Source organism: Vitis riparia, chromosome 8, assembly GCF_004353265.1.
Source record: "Vitis riparia cultivar Riparia Gloire de Montpellier isolate 1030 chromosome 8, EGFV_Vit.rip_1.0, whole genome shotgun sequence".
Classification (NCBI taxonomy): Eukaryota; Viridiplantae; Streptophyta; class Magnoliopsida; order Vitales; family Vitaceae; genus Vitis; species Vitis riparia.
The window spans coordinates 20439764-20451035 of NC_048438.1; the positions used below are offsets into that span (position 1 = coordinate 20439764).

Consider the following 11272-nt stretch of genomic DNA (forward strand, 5'->3'; position numbering starts at 1 on the left):
CCTACGCGAATAACAATAATTTAAAAAACATAAATCCAAGTATTACCTATTTAATTATTAAACAAATAACATGTACGTAACTCATTTAATAATCAAATTATCTTATTTAATATTGAAGTTGAATTAAATCTTATATATGTTCACGTGATTAATGTTTTAACAAAACATATTTATAACTTAATTAATTTATTTACTTAAAAACAAATTTTAAATGAATTAAATGATTTAAAAATATAATTACCTTAATAATATGATTATTAAATGAGTTAATTTGGATCAAATTTACATTATGCAAGTTAATGAAAAAATTACCTATTTTACAAATTTAATTAAAACTTATTTATATTTAATTAAAATTGATGAAAAACATGTTGGGTTCGTATGGTGTTTATAAATTCAATTATAAAATATCATCCATATACCGTCGTATTTATTAATATTAACATGAAAAATATCTGATTCCTATATTTTATAAGGACACCCAGTAAATTTCAATATCCATTCAAAAATTTATAAGATTTTAAATCCTTATAAAAATAAACTTTATCAAAATCAGGAATTAATGATCAATTTTATTAGCAAAATGAATGATTGGGATTCCTGTTTCGAAATATGAAAATATCTTAGACAAATATTGATTAATCATTGACTTATCATTCCCCTACTTATCCAAATCCTGTGTTTTGGCCGAAAAGTCACCATTTTTTAAACCTTGCATGCAAGTAACTTTAAATTAGATTTTTTTAAATAATAAATAAACAGAGAGACAAAGGAGGCCATGGGGCCATGTAGATGTCGTGCACCCAAAATGGGAGCCACGTCAGAGCCCTGCTGTCCTCCCTCCGCTGTCACCCACGATTCCACCATCTTGCCACGTGGCAGAATCCCGCCGGAGTCCAAAAATAAAGGGAATGAAGCTCATGTGGACCAGCTGCCAAGTGGGCCGGCCCAGCCGGCACGGGTCTCGTGTGTCCTGGATGACGTCATCCTCAGATCTGTTGGGATGGCGGGAATCTCAATCACATCATCTGCTATGCACGTGCAGATCAGACGGTTATACTTTCTCGATTGCATTCGCATTCACGTGCAGATCCAACGGCCAGCACTTTCGCACGGATGATTTCGTATACGTATATGGCCCCACAATATATATCGTACGCATACCCCTGCCGGCTATCATGTGCTCCAGCAGCTCCACCTCTCTTCTCTCCATTACCATTATTAATAATTTTATATCTATTTAAAATAAAAAAAAACTAAATCAAGATATAAGTAAAAATAGATGAATAATTGTCATAATTTTCTATGGTGAGAGATGACGACGGTTAGGGTTTGGGAAAGCTCCATTAGTGAGAAATGACAGAAATGTAACCGGCGGTATAGTTGAAGAACGGGATGAGAGGAAAAGACAAATGGAAAAAAAATCAAGAAGGATTTTATAGTACAAATGTACAATTAAAGCAACTAAGATAGCTATATTGCCCATATCTTTCCTTATTAAATACAACAAGAGACAAACATGTGAGCATGCATCATTTCCCGGATTGCCCATTGCTAAATTAATTAACTAATACAATTTAAACAAATTTGTTTCCCTTTTTAATTTGGGTTTTAAATTTTACAGAAAAAAATTTAAATAATCATGAGCATAAGGATGAGTTTAGTTGAGAACTTCTTAAAAATATATTTTTTATTTATATAATTATTTTTTAAAATATTTGTAAAATATTTATTAACCAATAGAAGATAATTAAAATATAATTTATTTTTAGAACAATTTTTTCAAAATTATTTTATATCAAACTATTATATGTTTTTTCAAGTTTGGAAAACACCTTTTAGTGTTTGAAGAACAAAAAAATATTTTTAAAAATAATTTTTTTTTTATTTTAATATTACAAACATAGTCGTCGCAATTTATTTTATTTTATTTTAGGATTGAAATAATTGTAAAATAAAGACGTTAGCTTTTATTAAAATTTCCTTGAAATTTGATGGGCTTGAATTTAATGTATAAATTATTAAACAAAAAGAAAAGGAAAGGTCAAAAATGGAAATGTTGAAAATAAGGGGGGTTTCACATTTAGGAAAAAAATTGATTCGGAACGCGGATACGTACGGCTGTCGTTTGTGCGAGCCATGACATTAATTCTAATTCCAACCACGTCCACGCGGATTCGTGTAACAGGTTTTGGAATGAAATTCCCAAAACACCCCTTCTTTGTTTTAAAAATTCCTTTAGTTTTTAATCTAACTTTAATAAAATACTAATTATCCCTTAGATTTCTCCCACTTCGCATAATCTATCAGATTTTTTTAAACTTTTATTCTTAATAATAAAATAAATAGAAATTGATTTTTCTTTTTTTGAAATTGATTTGAAAGAAAAGTGGGGCCCCTTAATGTTTGTTTGTTAATTATTTTTATAAACTAAAAGTTTATATTTAAAAATGTAAAATATTTTTAAACTATTTTTAATATTTGAAAATATATTTTAAAAATAATATTTATATATAATATATTATTTTTACTCATCCTACACATTTATATAATTATTTTATAAAACAATAATAAGAAAATAAGCACAAATAATAAAAAAAACAACAAAAATGTGTTTTATGAAAATATCATATTTTATATTATTAAGAATAAAAATAAAAAAATAGTTTTTAATTATCAAATATATTTTTTGTTGTGAAAAAGAAAATACTCTTCTAAAAAATAATTTTCAAATAAAACTTAATTTTCTCAAAACAGATAAATTATATTTAAAAATTTTGAATCGATTGATTGATCATTTTTTATTAACATTCAATTAAAAAATTGAATTCGAACCTTATAAAGAGAGAGAGAGAGAGAGAGAGAGAGAGAGAGAGAGAGAGAGAGAGAGAGAGAGAGAGAGAGAGAGAGAGAGAATTGAATTCGAACCTTATAAAGAGAGAGAGAGAGAGAGAGAGAGAGAGAGAGAGAGAGAGAGAGAGAGAGAGAGAGAGAGAGAGGATGATTACACCGTTTTGGTTAGTTGAAAAATCAAACAATTTTTTATTATTAATGATTACTTTCAACAGTATATGAAAGGAGGGCTGGGCTGGTAATTTGAAGTGGGATTAGAAAAACACTAAATATTACATGTCTCGCTGTATATAAACATAAAAATATTTAATTATATAATGTGGAAACAATTAAGTATGGAATAGGGGACCAATTGGGAGTTATATATTACTTTATTGATGGTGTCAGACTAGGATTCATCCAATCCTGCTCACAACAGACAGCTTGTTTTTCTTTTCAATCTCTTACCTTTTGTCTTTCCATTAAACAAATTCTCAACATTACCTTCTCTCCTATATAAGCACCATATGGTATATCCATCTTCATATTTCTCTAAACAAATCCCACCAACCCCACATCTCCCTTTCTTTCTCTCTTCTGTTCATATTCTCATCTCTCTCCATTGGACATGGAGGAGATGATGGCAGGGAGAGAAGGCTGTAACCCTAATTCAACCCCATCACCACTGCCCATGCACAACCACTCCCACACAATATCCAAAGTGAAGCCCAAAATTCGAATAATCCACATATTTGCACCAGAGATCATCAAGACGGATGTGGAGAACTTCAGGGAACTGGTGCAGAGGCTGACGGGGAAGCCCAGTGCTGCAGATAAGGGGTGCAGGAAGAAGAACATGGCAAGAGGGGTGGTCTGCAACAAGGGTGTGGGGAAGAAGAAGACGGCGGAGTTTCGGGGTTTGGAGTCGAGGGAGAGGATCAAGGGGGAAGAACACATCTGGGGAGGGGAGAATTCAGGTGGGTTTTTGAGTGGGTTTGGGGATTTGGATGGCTTCATGCAAGAATTTGGAGAATTCCCATTACTCCCACTGGATGTTTCTGCAACTCACATGCATGGTTTTGGAGAAGCCCAAATCTCCTAGAATAACAAAGATGGTGCTTAATTTCAGGCTTCCGTTGCTGGGTTTATGGATGTAAATACCAGGGTCTAGCATATAGTTTTTGAGGGTTTTTTTTGGGGGGGTGAGGGTTTGCACTGAATTTCATGTCTATGGCTCTTCATTTGAACATGTTCTTATTAGAAGTGACCGAATACATAAATTTATTTTTCAAGGATTTGTTTGTTTCTTTTGGATGTGGGACAAGTTTTTTGTTGTTTCTTTTTGGGTCTTTGCACATGCCTCACATTTTCATAGACGTACTAGCATTAACAATCCTTTGTTCTATCTCTTCCTCCAGAAGGATGATAACATTTGGTGTTTGATAAATGCATTACTTTTCTTGCAAGAATCATTGTATTTTCCTTCAATGATTTTTATTACAGCAAGTTGTCTCTGGTCTCCCCTAATCAATTTGGTGTAAATTTCAAACATATCTAGAAATCAATTGAATTTTATGTGGTTCTAATAAATTTGATGGATTTTATTACAGCATTGATGATATCTAAAAATCAAACTCAATCAATTGTTCTAAAATTAAGATATCTTCTGATAAGATATTTTAATTACTTTTAGTTGTTATCGGTTCGGTTTATGGGCATGTTCAAATATATACATATAAATTAAAATTAAAAATAAAACATCACATACGGAAATTATTTTAAAAGATATTTAAAAATATGAAAAATATTTTAAATTTCAGAATAGAATTTTATTTTTAAAAAAATAAAAAATCTTAAAACTGTTTTTAAAAAACTTTTCTTAAAAATCGTTCTTTTAAAGATATTTTCAAGACATGTTTTTTTTTCTTAGGAGGGGGTGTTACGAATGATTGGTTAAGGATTAAAATGTTAAATTTATAAAAGTCAACATTTTTGGTGAACTTAATTGCCAAATTGGAATATTAATTTCAAGGGCGGTGCGTAGATTGGATGAGGTCCCTCGGCACAAATTGAAATTTAATCAAATATGATAGAAGTAATTTACATGTCTCTTTTTTCCCTTCCATTTCTATCCAATTACCCACTTTTCTCTCCATCCAGACAACAGATAGCCAACCCCATGTCTGTTTAAGCTTGCCATCAAACCCCACATTCATGATCCATGAAGATACTGTACGTCGAATTTTCAGTTATTGTATAAAAAAAATATAAAACAAATATTAATTGTGATTCAGATTAATCTCATTGGCCAGTAATTGGGCGATACTATATGTAGGATGTGGTCAAGTTATTCGATCTGATTTGGCTATGGTTCCATCAAATAATTTCCAAGATCAGGCCAACTTACACTCAACGTGAGACCCATCTGCTACCGGTACTACAAAAATTAAAAAATGAAAGTCCTAAACCCAGACAGACACTGACAATTGAACCATAGGGAGACCGTAGCCAACCCTACCAGCCAGATGACCCAAAACATTGAAAATGATCTCTAAAGGTCAGAAGGGAGAGGAGCCCTATATATATAAAATAAATTATAATAAATTATTTGTACATTTCTCTAAACTTATTTTAACTATTTTTTCTTTTTATATCGAAATTGAATGATTTTAAAATATATAATTTTTTTATTTTGTAATAAACCAAGAAGGATGAAGAAACTACTAGAAGATTAAACAGAATACTAAGAAGAAGAAACCTGTTTTCCAGGATAATATGAGGACTGGGCCAAGCTTCGGGTGGCGGTGAAACGAATAGCAAGAAAGGTAAAGTCTAGTCAAACAGCGTGGCAAATCTGTCGTCAAGGGTGTTCACACTTCAAATCAACCTCCTCCAACTAGAAGTCCTAATGACTAAAGATGCTTGATGGGCATCAAACTTGGCTAAAATAGTATGTGAAAGGGGCTAAAAGAAAAATCGTCCACAGGGCTTGAATAACGACTCCCGATACCAACTCTGAAAACCACTTTCCAATGTTTACTGGCTGACATCAACCATTTAAGCTCAGTCAATTGGCTTGATATTCACAAAAACCCAAAAAGTTTTACCTGTTCCTCTAGTAATGAAAATTTTCCCTCTTCTTCGTCCACTTTAGTAATCAAGGGCGGACAAGAAAAATTAGGAGGAATAAATGAAAGCTAAGAGTGATGAAAGAAGAGCAATTTGAACTATGTTGTTATTTAACTTGGAAAAAAAATCCGGTTTTCATACATTAAGGAATCTCTAGCTCTCATACTCAGTAGCTGGTTCTGCCATGGTAGATGGTGGCACATCCAACCTCGAAAGAACTTCGGGTATTCCGGTAGTATCCCTCAGTATCTGCATTAAAATCAGCAATTGAAATTAGAATATCACAAGGCCTACCTCTTTTAGTACATTCTTATAAATCAAAGTGGCAAAACAAGATCATAATATTCCCCCCCAAAAAAAAGGTTTAATGTACTAATGTACAAAATATTCATGACTATAGTAATGAACAATGTACATCCTTTACATGTCACAGCCCCATGTGTAATGAACCAATATACCATCCCATAATTACTAGATGTGACCTGAACCCTCTCAGTTGTTTCATATGGTCATTAACAACAAACATATCAACTTCTTATTTTGACTTTTTTTTCTCCTGTTTTAGGAAAGAATATCAAAATATGTCTAAAAGCCTTTTCTTTTCTTTTCTTTTCTTTTTTTTTTTCCCAATCCACAAAGGAAATAGTATAAAACCTCAAAGTGGAGTCCACCCTTAAGCACAGAACCTCAAGATAAAAAATGTCTTCTACCCATACTAAATTAAATAATTTAAAATTAGGTTGGCCACAAGATAGGATCAATATAACGGAAACAGGAATCCTTTGGTTTCAGGGTATCCTTTGAGTAAGAGGCAGCAAACTAAATGTTAATGCTCTATATCACATAATTGACTCCATGACATGTGAAGATGCAGGGTCAGGAAAAAAGGTTTCAAGAACATCAAATATTTTCACCGTTTATCTATGGGAAGGTCTTATGGATTCATCGAGAGGGTATTTTTACATCTGATGGACAATCTGATGGGCAAACATGAGATCAGATGGAGCATTTATTCACAGCAATCAAGATCAACCTCATTTATTTTCAGAAGCAAGTAATTATGTCCATTTTAGAGTATCTGTAACCAAGACCAGTGAACAAAATAATGTAATCAAGTTGAAGGTAGTATGAAGACAAAGGCAAGATGTAAGCCAAATGGGATGAGAATTGAGGTACGTGTGCTTAGTCATTGAGGTAGTGGATTCCATTTAATGGATGGATCAGTGTTTTCTAATGCTATGGGAGAGAAATGAAATTAGTTCATCCATGTGGCAGTCAAATGCCCCCTACAAAAAGGATTCAGCTCCAAATTTCCTGTATAGCATGCCATGTTTCACAGCTGCATCGCCTTGGACACAGTGAATAAGGTCAGGGCACAGACATGACCCTATTAAGTCCAATCAATAGCTATGCTAAGCCCTGATCAAAGTGAAATCTATCCAGACAAGAAATTGGTTAATTATTCCTGATCGACTCCTGTGGACAATAAATTCAGCATGAAACTTACAAGTATCTCTTCATCAAGATAAGAAATCATGAGCATTCTCTGGAAACGCCCATCTGGAGGCATAAAACAGTAGACATTAGTGCAGAGTCATAAAAACAACTCAATAAACACAGGAAGAAATGCAATTGATATTATCTGAGCAAGAAAGCGATCATTATGCATTAATGGAAAGCATATCTGAAAGAAACTACTATTTCCAATGCTTGTATCTTAAGCAAACCAATGAGTCAACTCCTGGGTGTTGAGACACGGTTTTAGTCTAAGACGTTGCTGTTGAGAAAACAGTTAATTACTAACTACTACAAAAAGAAGTGACGTTTCTCCAGGACTACATATAAAGCTGGAGGATCATGGTATATATCCAATTCCAACCAATGTAGGATTGCTCTTACGTGTTCCAACTAGATAGGATTTTGTCATGACACCTCGCATTCGTGGGGTAGACTAAAAATTTTACAACCACAATCAGACTCCACTTAGATTTCTAAACATACTAGTGATGTCTATTGAGGATTCTGAACTATGACTGACATCCTCTGAAACCACCCCTCCTCTAAATTTGGATCGATTTCTTGGTTTCTTTTAAAATATGAGCCAGAGTAAGCACAGGGGGATCCTTTTCGAGCACTCTTCAATTACTAAATCAGGGAAGAACTGTATCTGAAACTGATAAAATGACACCATTTCTCACAAGGGTGAATGATTCTGATGCAAAAATGTCAGGGAATGTCTAAGTTATTATCAGACAACCAAAGCAGGCTTCTGACTCTTTTATCAGACCTTTTAATTAGAACCAAAACAACCAAGGATTGCACCGGAATGGCACTGAATATTCCAAACAATCTAGACTGATAGAATGGCATGAATTTCAAGCAGCAACAACTCATAAGTTGACAGGGGCTAGCTAGTTATGTCCACACAATGGTAACCATTGTGTAAATTATCTTAGAGAGGGTAAGGATGTAGAGATATTAAAAGCATTTAATAGCGTTTCTTTCTCAAACTGTTGGATGCTTCAGATTTCAATCTTTTCCAGTTGGATCATGGTTTAAGAAGGTAGTTCTACTTGACTACAATTTCATGCAACTTTTATCTAGAAATATATAAAGAACTAATTTTGATTTGTCTTTCAAGGTATTAATGTTTTGCACACGACAGAGAAAAAAATGGCTAAAAAATTTATTGAAATGCTTACTGAGAGGAATTTTCAGCCCACTAGAAATCGCATCCTTAACAGGGACAGGCAGTTGTTGTGCTGTGCTAACTGCCTGACCGAATGCACTTTTCAGCTGCTCTGGTACACTTTCCTCAACAACCTTAGGAGATTCTAGAACCGCTTCAACATATTCTTCTTTCAGTCGAAGTGGTCCCTCAACAGATAACCTGCTATTCAGAACAATTTTACTTTCTACCTACATTTTACCACAAAGCACCTCATTAATACTTATAAACTTTTCAATCAAGAAAGCTTAACATGAATTGGAATTACAAACAAAAGTGGGCAAGAAAATGCTTATGCATTGTGAGTCCCTGTAAACTCTCTCCTTTGAATAATGCCAAATTCATGCAAAATCATTTCCTCGTGAAGCTTTTTAAAGAAGTTATCTTCAACCATGTCTCTGGGGAAGCCAAGATGCATAAAAAGTTGAAAAGGCATGTTGGCCATGACTTGGATTCATGGGAGGAACCCTAGTAGGAAGCAACAAATCTGTTGCAACCAATATTTGGGTCTTTCTGCACCGCATATATAAAATAATTAAACTAGCCTATAACATTAGATGGAAACATTGTAGTATTGTACACATAATAATGCTGATGATGAAATAAAGTGCAGCACCAAAATGAAGTCTGAGGTAAATGCAAACCATAGAGTGGAACAATTTTGTGGTCAAGGTGGTATCTGATGCTTGTGACCAAAAATGAAGTTTGAGGGATAAACTATTATCACTTTAGTGAAAAACCCATGTTGATGATGAGAATGATGTAATCAATTTTATAGGAATGATACATTGTTGTAGACATCAAAACTGAGGATTAATAAAGCTATTATAAAAGCATTACCGAGTTCAGCAATTTCAAGTTAACTGTGGTTTTTCCATAGGAATCCTTTATCACCACATCAACTTTTGACAAATTTGCCAAAGCTGAGGGAAAAATCCTGCAACAATAGATTACAATTAGCTTCCATTCAATTGAACCCAACTCCAAGTAGAGGCCCATAATCAGTTTTCAGCAAATTTCTTTGACTGACCACATTTGCCAAAAAATAAAAAAATAAAAAATTCAAGGTGTTCACTAAAAGGCTACACTTACTGAAATAGAAACCTAGCAGCAAGAGATCCAGGTTTTCCAGTCCCAAACCACTCTAAATTCCACTGACCTTCCAAATATGGTGACCTGGAAAACTGAATAAACAAATTAACATCTCATACAAAATCTGTGCATATGGAAGTAGGTTGATGAACTAAAAAAACCTACGTTGTTGGCCGAGGAGTTGGATTGAGCCTCTCAAGACCAGTTATCCTCTCGTTCACATCAATGCTCTGCATCTCTGTTGTCTTACCGGTGACTAAAGCCTCAAAGCCACCAGAATCCTTAAACTGAAACAAATGATTCCACAAACTATTCATAAAAGTCTGATCTGGATGTCAGCGGTGTGTAACAATGCAAATGTATTGCAAAAATCAAACTAAATAATTCCAAATGTAAACACCGAAGATTATCAGATCATCAGATCATAAATCCAAACCAAACCAAAATTTGTTCCTCCGTAGAAAAAACACTTACAGCAAGATTGAGTAATCACAAGATGCATTCTGCTAAAATCAATAGAAGTTAACCAAAGACATGTAAAATACAATAGCATGAATCAAACTTAAATAAAAAATCTATTGCTCTTCTTTACATTAACCAGACTAATAAAGAAAAAACATGTTATAGCAAACCAGCATTAAAACGAGAGGATCGTCAAAATAAGAATTATTCAATTTTTGCTCGTATAGATCCATAATCATCCGAACAAAATTTACATGAATTCAAACCGAATAAAACTTCAACATTTACCAAATCAATAGATCAATATCAGTACAAATATCATTAAAAATCAAAATCAAACCTTAAAACAATGAAAGTCTGGCTGTGAATAAAAATTAGAATCAAATTATGAGCTCACAGCGAGAAGTAGCGATTCCTTGGCAGAGAGCCGCTCCATTTCCTTGGCGTACGTTGCCGGAGCTCCCTGTGCGGCCTGCTGGACCATCGCTCTGCAAACTCGAGCTTCTGAGATCCGACCAAATCTTCGGCCTATCAATACTCTCCGGCCATTCTCCAGCGGTGCAGAAACAGAAACTAACGAAGCTATCAAAGAAGCAGAATGAGGAGAATAGAGCAAAGAACGAGGGGTGCGAATTGCAGAAGTAGCAGGAGCGATGCCTTGTACGAGAGCCATTGAAGGGGAGATTCTAAGAAGACACCAAACCCTATTCTTTCTGATGAGAATTTAGTTGGAACTTGGAAGTAGGCGGAGTGAAGGTCTGAGGGTATTTTCGTCAAATGGTAATTTTGTTAGGCGCTAATATCTTGGTAAGTTCTTATTCGCTGCCGTTCTACACGCTTCTCATGACCAATATAACTTTGCCACGTCACCGATTAGATTTGTCTTTGGTCGGAAATGATCTCTCCCTGATGGGATCTTCTCTAAATTTATTTTACTTTACATATAAAATTTTAAATTTAAATCTCTTTAAATAAAATCCAAATTTTTTACCTATAATAAAAAAAATTATTAAGAAATTTTAATAATTG

At 33.8% G+C, this 11272-nt stretch overlaps 2 protein-coding genes across 2 annotated transcripts; one reads left to right on the forward strand and one right to left on the reverse strand.

The window, feature by feature from the left end:
* Positions 1-3376: 3376 nt before the first annotated feature.
* Positions 3377-4148, forward strand: LOC117920914 (VQ motif-containing protein 17). The gene has a single exon (XM_034838610.1). It carries the CDS (start codon positions 3461-3463, stop codon positions 3932-3934), a length of 474 nt encoding a protein of 157 aa, XP_034694501.1. The 5' UTR covers positions 3377-3460; the 3' UTR covers positions 3935-4148.
* Positions 4149-6036: 1888 nt separating this feature from the next.
* LOC117920838 (probable plastid-lipid-associated protein 13, chloroplastic) lies at positions 6037-10964 on the reverse strand. The gene is made up of 7 exons (XM_034838497.1): positions 10641-10964; positions 9947-10068; positions 9782-9865; positions 9530-9626; positions 8664-8880; positions 7469-7521; positions 6037-6210 (listed from the first exon to the last, which is right to left on the reverse strand). The coding sequence occupies exons 1-7, from the start codon at positions 10914-10916 to the stop codon at positions 6115-6117; spliced, it is 945 nt and encodes a 314-aa protein (XP_034694388.1). The 5' UTR covers positions 10917-10964; the 3' UTR covers positions 6037-6114.
* Between the last annotated feature and the right edge of the window lie 308 nt (positions 10965-11272).